The sequence below is a fragment of the Cylas formicarius genome, unplaced genomic scaffold (assembly GCF_029955315.1).
Source record: "Cylas formicarius isolate icCylForm1 unplaced genomic scaffold, icCylForm1.1 PGA_scaffold_10__41_contigs__length_53128322, whole genome shotgun sequence".
NCBI lineage: Eukaryota > Metazoa > Arthropoda > Insecta > Coleoptera > Brentidae > Cylas > Cylas formicarius.
In genome coordinates, this window is record NW_026844214.1 from 27610131 (window position 1) to 27631687 (window position 21557).

The 21557-nt window shown below is 33.4% G+C and overlaps 1 protein-coding gene across 2 annotated transcripts in view; it reads right to left on the reverse strand.

Moving 5' to 3' along the window:
• Positions 1–2084: 2084 nt before the first annotated feature.
• LOC132702337 (uncharacterized) overlaps positions 2085–21557 on the reverse strand; it is a 39837-nt gene continuing 20364 nt past the window's right edge. The window contains exons 1-3 of one of the 2 annotated variants that reach the window (XM_060670924.1): positions 11169–11320; positions 8948–9083; positions 2085–2749 (exon numbers count right to left, since the gene is read on the reverse strand). In XM_060670924.1, coding sequence (XP_060526907.1) covers positions 2642–2749; positions 8948–9083; positions 11169–11197 — 273 coding nt within the window. In that variant the 5' untranslated portion in view covers positions 11198–11320 and the 3' untranslated portion in view covers positions 2085–2641. Of the gene's footprint in view, positions 2750–8947; positions 9084–11168; positions 11321–21557 lie in introns of those variants that run through there. The other variant, XM_060670916.1, reaches the window with a different exon arrangement.

A 21557-nucleotide genomic window follows, 5' to 3' on the forward strand; every position in this document is an offset into this window, starting at 1 on the left:
ACCGGTGTAAGCAGATTCGAGCGAATTCGTTGAATACAATAATTCCCGGAACATGAATCTAGGTAAATTAACTACTAAAACTTAGGGCGCTTTAATCTAGACAGGCTTTGCGTTTTATTTCCGTGTTTCGCCAATACAAAGTGTTTCGGTTCTCAGTGTACTGCTTTCTATCCTGGTCAGTCTCTTACAAATCTTCTGGGTCCGTCTTGCTAAGGATCCTATTGGCCTAGTTAGAGCATAACTGAAACTGATTCGCAATCTAATGTGTACCTGCTTAGGTAATGCTTAAGAGATGCGTATCTAAAGGAGGAACATGCACGTTGCCTCGGATGACTGATTCCCTTATTCGTGAAAGGTAAAGACTTGAGTCACGGTTAATATTGGTTGTTTAGAGATTTCTACGGATTCTCGGATATTCTTTTGTCAAAAGAATTGATTGCATTCAAGAATTATATTATATAGATCTGTGTTTTGTTTGTTCATTTGTGTTTATTTCTTAATGTTATTTCTAAAACGAATGTACTATTATCCTTTTAATTTAAAAATTTTGTGTATTTTTCGATTCGCTTAAGTGTTTTTGATTTGCTTGCTATAAACAACATTTTGATCAAAATCTTCAATTTAAATAACCCGCCTTGTTTTCCTGTAGAAGACGACTTTATAGATTGATGCGACAATTGTTGTTCCCATTACCCTCGTCCAAATGGCAAATGATCTGCTTATTTTTAGTGCAGAATCTGACAGTTTCCCTTATTACCTTCTCCATTCTTTGTTATATTCATGCATGTGGCGCTGCTGCGCACTTTCGATCGGGTCATTCTAGCCACAATGGAGCAAAAACAATATCTCACCATGAAATCTATATTATCCTATCTTAATTGTAACGTACAAAGTCGGTGCTTTTAGTTAGTTAGTTCTCCTAAAGCATGCAATGATTGATGCCAATATACTTACACGAAAAATATTGCAAGCAGTTTTTTTTACATACACACGTAATACTTACATATTACCTGGACTACTACTGCGTCAGTTGTGGATGTACCGAACTTTGACGTTTTGATAATTATTCTGTTATCTTCTTCAGAACATAACTGGAATTGGTTTGCATTCTATTCTGTACCTGCTTATATACTTTTTGATGATTAGTTTGATTGAATAAGATTTCTTGTCCGACTTCAAGACTATGTTGTGCAACTGCTGATGAATATATATGTCGTGGTACAGAGCATAATGCAAACCAGATTCAATTAAGCTCTGAAGAAGCGAATAGAATGATTGGCGAAACGTCAGCAAGTTCAATCAATCAACAACCGACACAGGAGGAATAAAGAGTATGCCAAGTTTTAAAAAGCAATCTCCTAAAGTATATAATTTGCTTACCTGGTATTTTATTAAACGCTTTTTTTGGAGCTGGTTTATTTAAATCACATTTTTATTGCTAACTTGCGTCGTTGTTTGTTGACTTTTTATAGAAAATGCATTTTCTTTTCGACTTCAGGTTAATTCTATATTTTTTACACTTTTGTTTGTAAATGAAGCCTAAAAAGCGCAACTAATGAAAGATTTTTGGGGTCCATAAATGTTGATAAAATCTACAAAACAATTGCTTAGAATGCGCTAGCACATGTATAATGCTCTTTTCTTAGGAACTTTAAGCAATTACATTTACAATTGTAAATAAACTTCTTGCTTAAAAGACTTTGCTAAGTCCAGTCGCAAATAACCAAATTTTTTTTAATTTGACAATAAATAAACAGGTTTTATTTCTAATTTTTACAAAACTTTTGGATTCCTCCTGTCAGTTTTTGCTGACGTTTCGCCAATCATCTTGTTGGCTTCTTCAGAGTTTGACGGTTAAAGGTTTTATTTCTGTTACTTTTTAAAAAATTGGCTTAAATGAATATGAAATAGGTAGAACAGTAGGGCTACGAGATGGATAGCTGAGAGGTTACTGATATACGTCTGTCATTATTAGTTTTTTTTTACATTACATTGCGGTAAATCACAATACCATGAGATTAAATGTTAACAGCTTCACTGTTCTGGAAGGAAATCAGTGACGAACAAAGAAATGAAACTCGACACTTTGCTAACCGTTTAATAATACTACTAGCAAAATAGTAAAACTATCATTCTGCATAATAAAACCTTACAGCTAACGCGTTAGTTACACAAAGTAACCTCGTCTCGCTTATCCTGCAACGGATAAATTATTGCTACGTATTTATACAATTTACGGGGGATTTAATTGCGCGTATTACGGAAACAATAAAACGTTAATCTTCAGTCTTTCCAATTTACAGTCTACCATATTCGTTACTGAAATTTTCCTACTAGATTGTACAACTATATTTGATAAGGCAATCGACAGATGGCGCGAAGATCGCGAGCATAACCGATCTGGACTTGCGCAAATGTCGAATATATAGACATGGCGTTATTTATATAAGGCGTTTTGGTTTTTTTACTAAATACTACCTAAATGCCTTCCGTCATTTTAGATTACTTTAGTTACGTGTTTCCAGTGTAATCCTAAGGTATTACAACAATAAATCGTTTTTACATAAGTGTGCGTCGTGCCGTTCTAGATCGTGATATGAGACCTAAAACTGTCGGATGATCGTTGTTCGTCGTCGTCGGCTCAAATGATTTTATGCTCGAACTTTTCTATTCTCTTGAGGTTCTCGATTACGGCCGTGTGTTCGTCCAGCAACTTCCAGAACTCGTGTTTTCTCTGCTCCGCTTCCTCCTGCAACATCAAACACACAAAGTGAAATAAAACTTCCACTTCGATCAGCTAAGATTTGCAGTTTAATTCGAATTACCTTTGTCAATAATCCCTACGATCACTGAAATAGCTTAGATTTATTTGTTAATGGAGTCAGGTCTAAATACTAATTAATGTTTCTTGTATACCACACGGCACGTTGAGAGAGAATTTTAAAATATCTGCTTATCATGGATAAAATCTGCTGGAATAAAAGTATTTAATAATAATAAAAATAATCTTAATATTAATAAAACTTTTATTGCTTTAACCATTAAGAACAAAAACAAAAATCAGAGATCTGACACGCCAAGATACGGTTAGTTAATTTATTTTGTTGTACAGATAGGGTGGTGTTGCCCATCGAATGATTTTGCAATAAATTAGCAGTGCGATTGAGCATATTCAACCAGGTCTAGTTTTGAACTTATTGAATACCATACTATCTAGACAAGGCATGAATACCTACACAGTTACAGCAATTAAACTATGATAGTACTAAAGTAACGCATAGAAACTTTTTAGTATCCTATGAGAGTGGCGACGTCAATAAATTAATTTTAGATTTCTCTATGCAACCTTTAACTTGTTTATAACCATGCTCTCTAAATTTGAGCTGTTTAATAGCTTTGCATTTTCAGGAGAAAAGGCTAAGGGTAAGCTAGATTGCATTTGGGATACCTTAGTAAGCCTTTTAAGACGACATATTATAAAAATGAAAACAACAGAACGTCATGGACATTTTGGATAAGCATCCAACTTAATTATTATTAATTATTAATATGTCAAAAGAATTAACAGGTCTTGTATTTTGTGTTGTTATTAACATCGCAAGTTCAAAAACCGTGTCTTACATATTGCAAGACGTGGGTAAAATGTGAAAGGTGGAAAATCCTAAAAAGAAGAAATGAAACCAACATGTGTAGAAGAAGAGTTCACGTGTGAAGTGATAGCTGAGATGATTTTTTTTTGTAAGCGAAGTGAAAGTTGTAGATACTGTAGAGAGTAGTCTAGCAATTGAAAAAATTGTGTGAAAGTATATAGGGTGTAAAAATTTATTTAGAAAACATAATCGTTTGGGGTGAGTAAATAAAGTGCTAGAACTTCTTTATAAAATTTATCACATTTTGGATGTCGAATATCGTATTATATAGGCATGTGTAACATCATTACGACGTATACTTATTGCCGTACAGCTCCCAATTAATTTAACTTAATAAATATGTGCCGATGTATAAGAAACCTAGATGTATTTTTTTGCTAGTTTTATAACAAAGTTTTGAAACAAAGCCAATATTTTTTACATAATATTTATCCGTTTTAAGCCAATTTCTAATAACCTTAAGCCAATTTAAATTAAGGTTAATAAAAACAAGGTCATTCCCTCAAAGCTTTATAAATATAAGGATTTGAGATCAAAGTCATTAGGTAGACAAAGATTAAATTATAAACCCTTGAGGAAAAATAAATTTAAGCCTTCGTCCCAAAGTATTGGGTAAAAATGTATATGCATTTCGCGGATTTAGTTTATTATATTATTATTAATTTATGTATCTAATATTCAATTAATTTATTTATTTAACTTAAGCACTGATAGCACGGAGAAAACTTCACTTTTTGAAAATATTTATTTTAAGATATTTTTTTCATTGCAGCGGAATACAAAAAAAAAATCCGCATAATTTAAAAATTATCAAATATCAAAGTCAAATTCCTGAAATCTGTGAAACCTTTCGATTATGTAAAACTGGTGCACAAAATTTGGGATCCCTCGGATCACTCAAACCTTCAAGAGGTGCATTTGCATCCTTCACCATGCTAGAACTTTATATTGCTTTGAGTCGAAACGCGTCGACAATAAATCTTTCGTTCGACTGATAAAGTTCTTGATCCCGGATTTATTAATTTCTGTTGTGATGGACTTTCGCTTAATAAAAAGCGACACGCTTTGCAAAGCTTGGTATAGAGACAAGGAAACAAGATTTCAAGTAGTATCCAGCCAACCTAATCTTAAAGAAAATTGCAGCTAATTGTAGAGATTCTAAAAAATGGCTTCAATATTTTCTTATTGAACAATGAATGTATTTTTTAGTAATCTTTCACAGAGGAATATTGAAGTAAAAATTAAATATGATACCAGCCCAAGCCCAATGGATAAAAGGATAAAGTTCAATGCTCGTCGACAAAGGCTGATTAAAGTGTGTGTCCTCTCATAAGAGGACTAAAAGACAGTCATTTTAATGTCCGACTCTAAGCTACAACTGCTATTGTGTTACTATTTGCTGTTTCTAACAATAAAAAACTAAGAAATGTAGTTCCTTGGAAGATGTGGTATTTACATTCCAAGCTCAACGCAGTGTTGCCAGGTTAGTTGATTACAAATTCGGCTTAAGGTTCATGATTGATTTACTCTTGTTTAATGTTCTCAATCAAGAAATATCCCAGTAAAATATTGAGAATTGAAGCATCCTCATTGATTCTGTACAAGAATGTAAGAACAGAAGAAACTTAACAATTGCACTGGGAAAAGCTGGAAAAATCGCCATAGTACTGAATGCAAATAGAAAACAACTCAAGACTGTTGATCGGAAGTTGGAGCAACATTTTACCAAATTAGATCTTGGCGAACGATCCTGTGAGGAGAACAAATATAATGGAATTCGAAATAAATACGAAATAAAGACACAAATCCTACTCACAAGATGCTCAGATTAAGAGAGGCAAGGAGGGAAGAAAATATAACTCCATAAAGGAATTAGAATTCTTTGAACTGAGGTGGCTTTTACTTGATGAAAATCCATTTATCAAAATAAATAGCAACTAAAAGTTCAGATTTTCACGAAATTATATATTTTGACATGACAATTGTTTCCACAACACTGTGTCTTTATCAAATGTAATATTTACAAACTACCTGCTACTATATATACCGAAAAATGACCATAAAACCTTAATTAATGTTGTTGTGAGAATTTAAGTTCAATAAAGGAGAGATATGTAAATCTAATTTCATCGTTAAGCAATACATTTGAATGTCTCATTTTGTTAATCTCCATGGCTTCCAATAAATTTAATTTTCCACTTCTTGTGGCTGTATGTAAAATATCAAAATTGTCGTCAAAAATGTGTTTTTCTGTGTTTAAGTGTGTAGAATAATTAGAATCCAGACTATTGCTTCTAAACGCTCTTTTATGTTGGTTAATGCGTTTCTTGAAGGATATACCTGTTTGTCCAATATAAAATTTAGGACAAGATCCGCATTTCAACCTGTAGACACCTGATTTTTGTGATTTTGGACATTTCGTTTTATTGTTTTTCAAATATTTTCCTATTGTGTTGTTAGTTCTGAAAGCTATTTTTAAACCACATTTTGACAAATATTTTGAAACTTTTTCACTAGGTTCTCCTATGTATGTAATTTTAAATTGTTCGTGTTCTGTATTAGGTTTCGGATAAATAGAGTTCACTGTTGCCTGGATTTGTTTTTTATTTATTATTTTATCTATAATGGACGGATTGTAACTGTTGTTCAGTGCAATTTGTTTAATGATATTAAGTTCTTTGTTGTAATTTTCTGTTGAGAGTGGCGTATTAAGAAGTATGTGTGTGTATAAAAGAGTGAAATGCAGCCATTTTGTGTGTGAAGGTTTATAATAAATGAAAAAATCTAATTTGTTTTGCGTTTTCGTAATAGTTAAGTCTAAAAAATCAATAGAGTTATCCTGTTCAATCTCGATAGTGATTTTTTTTCGATTATGTAATGAGTTAATGTAATTTAAAAAATAATTCAATTGTCTGTCCGTTCCAACAAAGCAAGCAAAGACATCATCCACGTATCTATACCACCATAAAAAACTTTTACTTAAAGGATGTTCTAGTATGATATTTTCCAAATAATTCATAAAAATCTCGGCTAACAAAGGACTAAGTGGGTTTCCCATAACCCAACCTTCTTTAGAGATATAAATCTCTCCAATAAATTGAAAATAATTTTGGTCTAAAGATGCTATTAAGCAATCTAATAAATCTTGTTTCACCAATGGGTTAACCTGTTTCCGAGTTAGGGTGAAATCTACTAAATCTATCACATCCATAGGTGGAATACTGGGAAATAAGTTTTGTACATCAAAAGACAATAGTGTTGCTTTAGAAGGGATTTTGATATCTTTAATTTTGTTGATTAATTCAAAAGAATTTTTTATTGCAAATTTTGGTTTAAAATCTGACTGGAACTTTAAAATATTTACTAATTTTGTAGAAAGTTTAACTTCTGGAGCTGTTACATAAGACACGACTAGTCTAATAGGCATATGTTGTTTATGTAATTTAACTAAAGAATATAATTTCGGCGGTTGTGGATTCATAATTGTTAAAAAATATTTGTCTTTGTCACTAAATAGTGTGGAGTTAGTAATTACTTCCTTGACTTGTCTTTGATATAACTCGGTAGGATCGTGTTTGATACATTGGAAAAGTTCTGGTTTAAGAAAATTGTTGGTTTTTGAAATATATTCTTTGAGATTAAAGTTCCACACAGATTTTAAACCAATATTTGCAATAAAAAATTCTTTTGAATTAATCAACAAAATTAAAACGCAACACTTGTCTTTGACAGATTTATATCTCTAAAGAAGGTTTGATTATGAGAAACCCACTGAGTCCTTTGTTAGCCGAGAATTTTATAAATAATTTGGAAAATATCGTACTAGAACATCCTTTAAGCAAAAGTTTTTTTATGGTGGTATAGATACGTGGATGATGTCTTTGCTTGCTTTGATGGAACGGACAGACAATTGAATTCTTTTTTAAATTACATTAACTCAATACATAATCGTATAAAATTCATTATCGAGATTGAACAAGATAACTCTATTAATTTTTTAAACTTAATTATTACGAAAGCGCAAAACAAATTAGATTTTTCAATATATCATAAACCTTCACACACGGACGCAGTCATACATAACAGCTCAAATCACCCTTATACACACAAAATGGCTGCATTTAACTCTTTTATACACACACTTCTTAATACGCCACACTCAACAGAAAATTACAACAAAGAACTTAATATCATTAAACAAATTGCACTGAACAACGGCTACAATCCGTCCATTATAGATAAAATTATAAATAAAAAACAAATACAGACAACAGTAAACTCTATTTATCCGAAACCTAATACAGAACACGAACAATTTAAAACAATTACATACATAGGAGAACCTAGTGAAAAAGTTTCAAAACATTTGTCAAAATGTGGTTTAAAAATAGCTTTCAGAACTAACAACACAATAGGAAAATATTTGAAAAACAATAAAACGAAATGTCCAAAATCCCAAAAATCAGGTGTCTATCGGTTGAAATGTGGATATTGTCCTAAAATTCATAGTAGATCCTTCAAGAAACGCATTAACGAACATAAAAGAGCGTTTAAAAACAATAGTCTGGATTCTAATTATTCTACACACTTAAACACAGAAAAACACATTTTTGACGACAATTTTGATATTTTACATACAGCCACAAAAAGTGGAAAATTAAATTTATTGGAAGCCATGGAGATTAACAAAATGAGACATTCAAATGTATTGCTTAACGATGAAATTAGATTTACATATCTCTCCTTTATTGAACTTAAATTCTCACAACAACATTAATTAAGGTTTTATGGTCATTTTTCGGGATATATAGTAGCAGGTAGCTTGTAAATGTTAAATTTGGTAAAGACACGGTGTTGTCGAAACAATTGTCATGTCAAAATATTTAATTTCGTGAAAATCTGAACTTTTAGTTCTTATTTATTTTGATTAAAATGGTTAGTAAATATTTTTCCATTTTATTCAATCACCGTTAAATCGTTCGACGCATAAACTCCAAGAAAGTCCACAGTTTGATGAAATTATCTATAAGACGCGTATATGGAAAACGAACATTTTATCGAGATAAAAGAATTAAGAAATATATTTAGATATTCGTAAAACATGCAAACAATTTGAATGTATTTCTTTTGTTATCGCGAAGCAGGCGGCCCACATATGGATGCACATTCACCACCATTCATAGAGTTGGAAAAGCTTGTAGCATTGGGCTATACTATGGCTGGAATATGTGATCTTTTTCACCGTTTAATGAAAAAATTAACCGACAATGATTGTTAACGAAAACCGTGCTACTCACCAATATTTTCTTTATGGACGCGTCTGAAAACGATCTGGTATAAATTCTAGGTGGCGCTGCGTTTCCACTTCCCTGCCCTATCTTTTGTTCCTTATTATTCGCTTCCTTTAAGGAGTCGAAGTCGTCGATTACAATACTGCAACAAATAAGCCGATGTCAGTATATACCAAGGCATCGAAACGTTGTTAAAATAGAACAAATCGCTCTTCCTCGAAAGGATCTGGTTTGGATAATCTATAAAGATTCAAATACACCCTCGAGGCAAAATCTCAAAAATATCTTAAGACCTTGCCTCCGCAATGTGATTGATTTTTTAAAGTTTTATCCAAAGGTTTATGCGAAATACCATTTCTTCAATAATTATGACCTCAATAATTGTTTTTGGGCCCATATATAAAAATAAAAGTAATGAGTCAGGTCAAAGTTGACATTTTGTCTATTTTTTTCTGATATACTTTTGTATTAAAATCTTTAAAGCTGCAGTGGGTCCTCTCCGTAGAAGTAAGTAAATTCTAAAAATCTATATAGAATAACAATATGTACAGTGGCGTGAAAGCAGGCAATTTAAATTTATTGTAGTTTTTAATTGTCAAACAAAAGTTACGATAAACAAAATCCCCATTTTCCCTTTGGCAATTTTTTTGTAGTTATTTTTTCTTTTTTTTAACTATATTTAATATTTTCAGAAAACAAAACCTGAGAAATTTTGGATAATAAATAAAAACATGTATGAAAATATTAAACTAGTGGATTTTGTATTAACGATGATATAACAACATTTTTATGATTTGGATACAAATTCATCATTAATGATACCTTTTGTGGCACTTCTAAAATATCATTTAGTTAAATTGGACGAGAAATAAAATTAAAGAAAAAAAGAGTTCCGAACATTCTGTTTCTCAGCAAAAAATGAATAATGATGGATAAACTGTGTTATTTACTGAAAGAGGGCGTTTTTTCGCGGTCTTTCGTGCTTTTAAACCTGCTACAACCAAACGTTTGGATTGTCTTTTGTGACACTTATAATCCCCTCTATTTGACTTAAAGAAGCCAAAATTTGGATTGTTTGGGTTCATTTTTAACAATTCTCTTTATGCGCACATCCAGTTGTTTGGAAGTTTTTAAGTTTTAAGTTTAAGTATTTGACACGAGCGGACCTAGTGCTTAATAAATGAGTGATTTTTTCTACGCCCATTATTTTTCGGGAACAGTCAGAATTGGAAAATGTCAAAATTCAAGCCCGGAAATATCCGAAGCGACTCGCGATCGTAGGAAATGACCACTGGCGTGGTAAAATCACACTTTCTGAACGCTAGCTCGGTGTATAATTGGGTATTTCAGAGAGGCGATTAGAAAAAATATTTAGAAGCAATAAAACTTCATAAATATAAATGCATAAAAAGGAGTAAATAACAAACAGGTAGAGAATGTCCAAGAGAAGTCTAAGATTTACATGGACGATTTATTTATTTTAAATGGCAAATTTAAAGTAATATTTGTTTTAAAATTTTTATATTATCTAGGTTAAACTTTGTATTTTATGTATATTGTGTATAAATTTTAGCAAATATATATTAGCATTAGTCACTTTCTGCAACTTTAAGGGTTTTAGGGAGGACTTTCATTTATTTATTTTTGTAGATGTACTTTGAATCTGAAGTATTATTTTGCTTTTACAATTAATATAATTATCGTCGTCTCCTGAATCAACATGTATTATAGGCTTGATTAAGGTCAATTGAGTACAATACAGCACAATTATTTCTAATGTGCTGAATAAATATTAACCTGTAAAATTTGTAAACACAAAGCTCTTCAAAAAATGCTGTCTTGGAACAGTTAGAAAGTTTGTTGCTTTATATGCGTGGTAAAATATGCCGCACAAAATTTTCGGAAAATACTACTGTTTATTACTAAACAACTTATTTGAAATTAAAGCAGAAAATTAAAAAAAAAACTGTTTCACTTATCTAAATTAGACGACACTAGCCGAGAATCTCCATATTACAATTCGGCGATATAATTGCTGATATCCTAAATACAACGTTGCAGATCACTCAAAAGGCGGGCTCGCCCCAAACAACCTTGACACCGCGAGCAAAATTTTTTTTTTATCAACGTTCGAGATAGATTGCCAAACAAAAACCGTCGAAGCTCGTCATAAATCATTCGCGAAATAGCCGAAACACGAGATACATATCATTTCAACTGGTCTTACTTGATTCCAACGTCGGTGGAGATCATCATGACGACGGTAGTATTCACAGTATTTCTACAGGCAGGTGAACTCGGACTGTCTCGAAAGAGCTTTCTAATCGAGTTATATATCAAATCGTAGGTGTGCGATAATATATCTATAAACCGACAATTTTCGTAGTGACGTCTTTGCGAAGACTTTGCAATCGACTTAATCTGGAGCGAAAAAAAATAAAGACCAATTAAGTTTTATAATCAAAGCGCTTTGACGTCAAAGGGTTTATGTTTATTGTTTCATTTACGCGAAAGTGCGCGACTCGAAAGATAAAATCACTCGAAGAACCACCCGGTACTAGCGTGGAAACTGGGTACATCCCCTTTTGGGGGTCCGTTTCGAACTGACCGAGTCCGAGATTGTCGCAGCGCAGTGACAGAAAACATGTGGCGTGAAAGAAATGGTTTACGCAACATGCAAGTCATTTAAATGACGACAATCCGCGAAAGAAAGGTACTGCACCGAACGGTCGCCTGTGATTTGCATGTTTAATGAGATTAATGTATACACAAATTCTAACCTTCGGATCAAATGGCACTTATGGTTGTTTCTAGCCGAAAGCGAATGAGAAAGGTCGAACGGTACAGAAAAAAATATCGAAAGAGCCTCCAATTTTTGTACCACAATGTCCTTGTATATTAAAATAGTTCGCGCTAAAGAGCAACCAACAATCTACAAACGCTATTAGTTTTGTTCCTCCTAAATGAATACTTAGAATAAAGTGTGTTTCAAAATATATCGTCTTGGCCTTTGATCGACCCTTTGTCAACAAGTAATTCCGACCTTCATAATAATAATAATAACGCACACCCCACAAACATTATCGCATAACTTGCAATTTTAAAAAATTTTGTTTTTGCATCGCTGTATGATTTCATGTAATAATTTATGTTCTTGCAACAGTTTGAAATATAAATAGCAAAAAATTATGCAAAAAAAGCACACATGCTTGAACACGTTGAAAGAAAACTTTAATTCTTCAAAAATGCAATTAAAATATATAACAAGAATATAGAAATTAGCCCTTATTAATGCCTCCGTACGCCTCGGGAGTCTCTTAAAAATACCTTGAATACCTTTCTTTCCATATTCGTAAAATCATATTTTGAAGTTGGTTGGTCTTCAATGTTGTTAAATCTGCCAGCCCATATGGTCCCAGACATGCTCAAGCAGATTTGAGTCACTGCTTCCTACAGGCCAGTTCATAGCAGTGATGTTAACTCCCCGCTAGCATTCAATAACTATTGCCTTAGAGCAGTAAAAAACGATCATCAGCACGAAATATAATGCGATGGCGACCTTGTCCTTCCCTTCTAGTGTACTGTCCTGTTTCTCTGTACCGATTTACCTTTCGAGACATGGTACTTTGCTGGATATTCAGCAAGTTTACCATGTACCTTTGGCTTCGGCCCTCCTCAATAACAACAACAGCTCTAATGGCCTTTTCAGCAGTTAAATGACATGTAAGACGATTTGGAACTTCCATCACTTTACACTTTTTAAATTTACTTAAGTTGAAATATGGAAAGCATTCCGGTATTTGATATTTTTTAAAATAAAATATTTTAACATAAGCAAATCGCTTGTTTTTATTCCTTCCCGACTTTTTAATGCTTACAGATATTTTATACACACCTAGCAAAAAATTAAAACCTTTCATAGGTACGAAATTTTGAGTAATTCGATAATTTTTGTGTGTACGCAACAAGTGTGGTAAACGAGTTTAAGTGACACGAGCGGAGCGAGTGCTCAATAAACCAGTGGGTTCATAAAGTTTACCAAGCGTGTTGCATACTACAATCTTTCTACGACCGTTAGTTTTTGAATACACTTTTGCAAAACAACACGAATATATTGACTTACATGACCGCCGGAATTGACAAACGACAAAATCTCCGAAAACATCCTCTCCCAACCCCGTGCGGTAATATCCCGGAAATATGCGAAGTGGCTCGGCTCGGCTAGATCGGTGAACATTACCGCACGGCTTAATGTTGTTCTGAAGAAATGTACGCAAAAATGAACGGTCGTAGAAAAAGTACAGTATGCAACACGTTTGGTAAATTTGTTACTCATTCCTTTATTAATTACTCGCTCCGCTGTACCTCGCTCGTGCCAAATAAACTCGTAACTCAAATGCCGTTTACCACATTTGTGGTTAATAACATTAACATTAACAAAATTATATCCCAAATTAACTTTTGTAGCAAAGGACTAAGAAAATCAGACAGCTGGCACAGCTAGATATTGATATGACAATAATAAAAATAAGAGGTTTGATAAGCTGAATCAAAAGCCTTTAATGAAAGTCGGCCTTCTGGGAATTTGCCAGATACAGTTAAAACCTGAACATTTGTATTATACAAACATATCATATCATGTGTGATGTGGGAAATGACATGATTTATATCAAAGGCTTTGTTAAAATCAAGTAAAAGCAGGGCAGTAATATTGTTATCATAAATCTCAAAAACATCATCTATTGAGCAATATTGAGCAATGTTCTTATATGCTTGCCGATTATTTTCTCCAAAAGCTTAGAGCGTGTAGGTAGAATATTCATAGAATACAAGTGATCAAACTCTGTGGGTGTTTTTTTAGTCAGGGGTAACAGATTAGTCCAACTCCAATAATTTGAATAAAAAAGACTGTTAAAATATGTAAAAAGTTAGATAATGATACGCTTTCAAAGCATTTTCTTCAACAAATTTTCAATTCAATAATACCCCCATCCCTACACCACATCATCTTCCTCCTCACTAATATTCTCGTCGTTGTCACATTTTTATGGGTGGTTCCTCGAGGAAAGCTAAAGTTCTGTTGGATACTGCCAGGAATATTTACTAGAATTCACATTTGAAATTAGATGATCGGATGACACAAGAATGTTGTTAAAACTTTCCCCTATATTTTGTTTTATAGAAAATTTTCTAGCACTCAATAACCCGCACCTTTTAATATAGCTTCTTTCCTCAACTGTCCAATTAGAATTATGATACGATTTCAAAACTACGTAAAAAAATTTTGTAAACATACTTTCTAGCTGGTTCAAGACATAGTTTTTAAACTGGAAACCAACAAAATAATTTGGTTATGAAGTGTTTATCAATACTGTTATTCACTTATCATTAGTGGTGATTTTCAACAATCTCACCATTGGAAATATTTGAAAGAAAAGTATTGAGTAGAATATTTGGTGAGAACAAAAGAGAGGATCAGTGGCTAAGAACTACTAATATGGATCTTAAAGCGCTCAGAGCTTACAAGTGCTCAAAGATTAAGGTAGCTGGGTCCATGTAAATCTTAGGTGGGGGATAACTGGAAGAAGGGGAAGAGGTAGGTCCCGCAAGCTGTTCAAAATGACCTGACGGAAATGGAAGTGCAGGACCTGCAGGCTTTATCGAAGAATAAAATCAAATGGAGGCAAATGTTTCTTGTCAGTATCTGACTATATGATTGACTGACTGACAAGTGAAAATAAGTGGGGCTTCATTCCAACTGCAACATTTCGCGTTACACCATCTAATAGCCTGTTTTTATAATTTTTTTGAATTATTTTTAACTCAGGTTTAGACTAATGCGAGCACTGACTTCACGACGCTAGTCGATTTAATTTATTTTACATTTGCAATTATTTTAGTTAATAATTATATTAAACGGGCCATACCAGAAAGGTTTTTTTTTCAATTCAGCTGATTATAAGCGAATATAACTATCTAATATTTTAGGTGTGTACAAATTTCAGGTAAACCAAGTTTAAAAAAGAGGTTTATTACCAACCCGTAATGAGGTATGTAATTATAATTTAAAATTGATTAAATGGCATTGAAGTTGAATAAAGCTCAAAATGCGGCTGGGGGGAAAAGAAAATATGTTCCTAAAATCACCTTTCCACGCTCGGTTCAATAAGTAGGTACATCATATGTCAAAAGTCGATGATTATCTACAGTCCGGTGATTTGCATCCGTAATAAAAAAAAATGTATACGATTCAATGAAAGGTACAGTCATTTTATTTTTTGAGGATTTTTGTTCCTTTCACTTTTCTTTATTTTCCGTCGACAGTTACACAGTTATGACGTATTTGGCTACAGTTATGGATTAATAACCGCAAATTTATCTATAACAATTTGTTCCTGTCTAGAACCATTTTTTTTATAAATATATACGATCTTAAAGCTATGTATAATACGTTGCCAGTCACTCTGTATATTCAGCGGAGCGGTTTAATTTGAAAATACATATTTTACATTAAACTGACGCAAATTATAAGGAGATTAACAGGATTCATGGTCAGACCGAGCTAAACCAAATATTGGTGAATAAATAAATGTTACGAGCAGTCTTTTAATCAAGGTTTTGTTATGCTTGATAAGAAAATGCAAATTTTGGAATTGTAACGGAAACTTTCTTACTAATTAGTTATTTTATGTTTCTGATTGGAGCAGAATAATGAAACCTTACAACCAAATTTACTGGTCGTCCACAGGCGTAGGTAACAAATTTACTCTTATAATCATATAGAGTTAAGGCTAGAATTTGTTCCAAATTCAATTCAACTTCCAGAAAAATGGTCGCACACTTCCACTATAATTTTTCCTTGATCATTTTTTGCAGTAAATATTAAATATACAGGGAGGGTCAAAAAATAAATGTCGATACAAAGAAACACCATTTTTTAAAATTCATTTTCAAAATTACTCGCATAATTTTTATGAGCAAGAGAATAGATAACAGAAATTTAATTTTGAAATGAACAGGTAAGTAGCTAGTTCCAGTAATGGTACATGTCTCTCAGTGGAGAAAGTGAGCATGGCGTATGGCGAAGGAAGCTGTGATTTGTTGAACGCAAAATATACAAGATCCACGGTGAGTAAAATTGAGTGAAAATTTATAGAAACACAGAGCAGATCAAAGATCGTTTACGGCCAGGTCGTCCAAAAATTAATAAGAACAAAAGATTAAATTTTATTAGAAGTTGAGGATAATCCCCCTCAAATCGTACATCTTCAGAAGTACCTTCAACGAAGAGCTTTGCGTGTATGGATTTTTGAACCATAGTTCGGTTAGGAAATAAACATAGATAAGCGCTCCTAATGGCGCATAAAGAAATTGAGTAAGGTAATTGTCTCATTTATCGGACACTTTAGAACAACGCCAAAAATAAGTTTCTCCAGGAAACCATCATATATAACTCCGCTAGTACTTTTTCCTTGAAGTTTACTAAAATAAAGAAATAACGCCCAGTAAAGTAAATAAAGTAACAGCTTAAATTGTTACTGTCGCGAACTGGTATCTAACTTGGTGCTTTTTGTGGAAGGCGGCTGTGATAGCTTGCGTTATCCATTACAACGACACTGTTATCTGGCATATTTATAAAGAAAAACTTACCACCGGTTTTTTGAAGTATTTCACCCCATTTTACAAATAATTACTGTGTGGAGAGGGGCACGCCTAATAAATTATATTAGTTTTATCTTTTTCTAGGTTCCTTTTCAGTTTAGCCAAAGTAGGAACAGTAGGAACTGTATTTTCCTTCCTATCATACCTTGTTTAACATTGTCTGGATGGTGAGATTGAAAATCACTACTTTTTGTCATTGAATAATTCAGTATTGACAATATCCTTTCTCGAGGATATAAGTAACATTGGTAAGATTAGATATGAAGGTAGTAATTATATTTTTTGTGAGTTTTGGTCAAAAGTAAAAACGATATACATAGACTACAACAAAAACAGACTGCAGTTAAGGCATTTAGTTATACTCCAGAAAGTTCAAAATTTCTTTAATTGTGTAGAAAGTACGAGATAACAACAACCATTTTAGTATTTGTTTAAATTGTTGCGACTTCTTTTATGATCACTGGAAGAGACTTGTAGATTTAACATGCCGATGATTTTTAATTAGACTAACTATTAGATAGTAATATATTCAGACAAATTTTTTCGATGACAAAACAAGGAACTGATCCGACCGGTTTTATATATACATGAAAGTGCGAATGTCTCTAAAGTATCTATCAACAGGCACAGGTACAATACCAGACGACTTAATATAAGCACTTCTAGTTACTCCAAATTATTGTAAAGTTATATACTATCTCCCCGTCTAATCTCGAAAATCTAACTTTTAGACAGACTATGTAAAATAACAATGCACTAATGAATACTCAAAACTACTTAGGCAAACTATTAATAGCAATAATAATAATAATAATAATAATAATAATAATAATAATAATCATAATAATCATAATCATATTAATAATAATCGGGGGGGACACCTGTAACCCCGACCGGACGCGTACCCAGGTGGCGGATAGGGGAATGCTCTCCCCGGTATCGCCGGCGGGTAGGAGGGAAATCAAATACCTCCCGTGGACCAACAGGATTGCACAGCCCACCAGAGACTCGGGACACATGTGGTCTCGCGTACGAGCGTGGCAAAAAAAGGAGAAAAAAAAAACCGTAATCCTTAGGTGGCTCTACGAGAGTGAGTCACGATGTCCTAAGGACACCAGGCGCCCTCCGGTTGAAAATAACCTTTCTGTAGTTTCCAGGTTCTACTGCAGACGACATATTGTTTCGTAGGCTATTCGTGGGACAATATATGAATATGGATCCGCAAAATAAAACTTTCGGGACGTCCGTCCCCAAAACGGACAACAATAATACTAATCGGGAAAAAGTGGGAATCCCCCGGTTTCTGATCGTAAAGAGGTCTCAAAGAGAGTTTTCTAAAGCCAGCCAGCCTTTTTGGATTGAGAAGGTATTATATGGTTTAGTTGGTGAGGTTAAAACTATTAAGAAAGTAAAAGATGGACTCTTGATCAAAACGGTGTCGCAAGCGCAATCGAATAGGTTATTACGAATCGTAAAATTAGGAGATATGACTGTTGAAGTGTCACCCCACAAGACAATGAATACATCTAGAGGCGTCATATATCATAGACTTGCTAAATATTACACTTGAAGAAATAACTGAAAATTTAAAAAGGTATGGTGTCAACTAAGACGAATCCCAACAAAAGTTCATAGAGAGCTTGAGGATACAGCAAACCACATATTCACGTTCAACAAGTCTAATCTACCAGATAAAGTAAAAGTAGCTTTTTACAGCTTACCGGTTAAACAATACATACCAGCTCCTATGAGATGTTTTAGATGCCAAAAGTTTGGACATACAGCGGTACGATGCTCGGAGAATAAAATATGTGTTTGCGGAAAACCCTTACATGAGGGGGAAAACTTGCGCAGGCCCAATTGTGTGTGTAAACTGCAATGGTAACCATTCGCCACGATCACGTAACTGTCCCATATTCAAACAAGAGATTGTCATACAAGAAATAAAGTGCAAAGAAAACTTATTATAATTTGAGGCAAAAAAAGAGTCGTTGTACACCCACCCCAAATACCTCCTACGCGAGAGCAACTACTACTTCCCAAATTGATATGCCAGAATTAATCAAACAACTCGTTCCTAGATTAGTTACTGTTCTTAAAGATGTCTTTGTATGTAAGGAGATAAGTCAGAAACAAACACTTATGCAGATGCCACCACCTTCAAGACCAGTCTCAAGAAGCGTCCCAGCCCGGACTCGGACACCAGCTATGCATTTGAAAAGCGTAAGAGAGTTGATATAGAGGTACCCTTTACATCGGAAGATGACCTCGAGGAATCTGCGGGCTCCAGCAGACTCGACTCATGAGAGGAAAGGAAAAAAGGCTGGCCGAAAGAAAAGCCTCGAAACTCTACATCACCAATGGGTGATAAACTATAACTAGATCTAAAACCCGATTGTTTCGAGGACAAAATCCTGTAAACATTGAAAAATTGTCTTATTTACTTGTCCATTATTTTTCCATGAATCTTAGAGAGTGTACGCAGAATACTATGCTTGCTTCCACACTTCCACACTACAGCAAAATTGAAGGAGAAGATACTTTTAGTATATCATTAGAACATACACACATACAAAACGACAACAGAAGTATTAATATATGAGTGATACTGTATAAACTGTGATTTGTTATGTCTTGTATTGTTTGTTCTCACTGGTGATTAATTAATTAGATGATGAAAAACATATTTCATCATAATTCTTTATATAATACAATTTGTCATTTAAAGAGAACATATGATATATTAGCTAAATGTCAGTTCCGCGTCATCTTCATTTTCAAAATTTATCTACAATTTTTTTTTGTCACAATAAATGATTTAAAGTAATTACCTCATAAATTCAAATTTCTATAATCAAACCACAAAAAAATGACACTTTTTTGGTTAATGTTTTAAGTTGACACTAAATTCCGGGTCAATAACTTTTGTCTTTAAAATTTAACGAATTTTTGAATTGGAATTTATTTGACTCAAACGCCATCTACCTTGAGATTTATGAAACGTCTAGTGAAAGGAGATGCAAGTGATGAAATAGTGCAGAGAGTTTATGTGATTTTAGAACTCAAATTTATTTCATATCAGTACCATGGATAAATGACTCATTCTTGACGCAAAAAAGTTACAGTTAGAGCGGAATCACTAATATAAGTAATTAATTGCCCATAGATTTTATACTTATATGACGCTTCAAAACTATTTAAGCGGACGTTAAAAAAATCAAGGTGATTCGAACATGAGTTAGCGATTGTTGCCACACGTGGGACGAATGAATTAAGTTCAACATTTGTACGCCTATAGGGCCGACAAAATACGTTTAGGAATCTATTATTTCTAGATAAAACCATGGGCATCAATGAAGTAAGCAATATGGTACAATCGATCATATAATTAATGAGCTTAAAAATAGCTTTATTATCTGACTGAATATCAGACTTTTCTTTAAAGTTTTTGGAGCGTTTGTGAATGTAAACTAGTAGGTTCAGGGATCTAGATTTCCCAAGACGCTGAAGCTCCGTCGAATTAACGTGGAACGAAGTCGTAATGCGCTTTTATGGAGCATGATGACTTCATTGTCTGTGTTGGCAAGCTGGGTTATTGAACTTGAACTTGGGTTTGCGGACCAGACGAGAAATCAATAACCTTACCCACTAAATTCCTCACGCCAAGTGATCACGGAAGCTCGACAACATTTAAATAAATCTTTTATTCGCTTTATATAACGTAGTTTGAATATGGAAGACAAATTAAAAGCTCTTCGAGCTTTCTTTGTCTTTATTTTGTACTTAAGATACACATTTTTGTAAAATAATCAAAAATACTATTAATATAACTTTAATGCGTCACTCTTAGTGTCTGTTATGGTTTCTGTAATCCCGTCTATCCATTTCTTTGATCATGTTATTAAAATTAGGCTCAGAATTTGCAACTGTAAGGAATTTAATTTTGTAAAAGAATTTAAGGTTCAGAATTCCAGTCACAGTACACCAGATGCAGTAAGCAAAATTCAATTACATGTACCTGAAGCTCTGAACTATTTTTGTTCACTAATGACTGCAGTGAAGCTGAATTTAGATGCCGAACTTTGGATAAATTGTAGAAATTTGGCGTTATCAAACAAGAGGATATTTACTGACCAGACGCTTACTTTTGCATTGAGATATGATACTCGATTTTTCGGTAAATACCATTGATGGTTTTTAAGAATAAGCGTCATCGATGACGTAACTAAAACTTTATTAGGTATGAGCTATAATTTCCATGCAATTGGATCCGCTGGCTAATAGGTGACCATGAAATCAACGCATCAATTTTGAGAACATTTGGAATGAGTTTTAAATAAAAATTTTCTTACAAACGTAATAAAATTTCTCAAGGCGTATTTTCCCATCGCAATTTCGGATTTTCCGACGTACAAGGAGCAAATTTCAAATCCTTACGGATTGAAGCACTAAAAGAGCGTAATAACTAACTTATTATACTTTTGCTTTGCCGGAGCACATCAAAAGACCTTACACGGGTACGTAACTCTCTTATTAAAATCCGTTCATCTATGTTGGGCTTCGACTTATGATAGTCGAAGAGCTGGAGACCGATTTGGAGAAGGTGTTTCACTGACCATGAGATTTAAAGAATGATGCATACAAGTCAGGAGCATATGACTGTTGCCAAAAAAAAGATAAAAAATATACACTTCACTCAAAGTGCAGTTCAACATAACATCAAAAACAAAATGTCGCCATTTCAAAAAAAAAATAAAAAAATATTACGAATAGAATTTTCAAACTTTGACCAATTACTGCATGAAAACAGTTTAACTTATATGAATGAAACCGCCACTGTCCAGACATACTTTTTTACCCCGCATCCAATTATGGTTAACGCAACATCCATAAATTCCTAGAAAATTTAAAACGTTGTGTACAATTGCCAATAAATAGGCATCGTGCAGTTGGC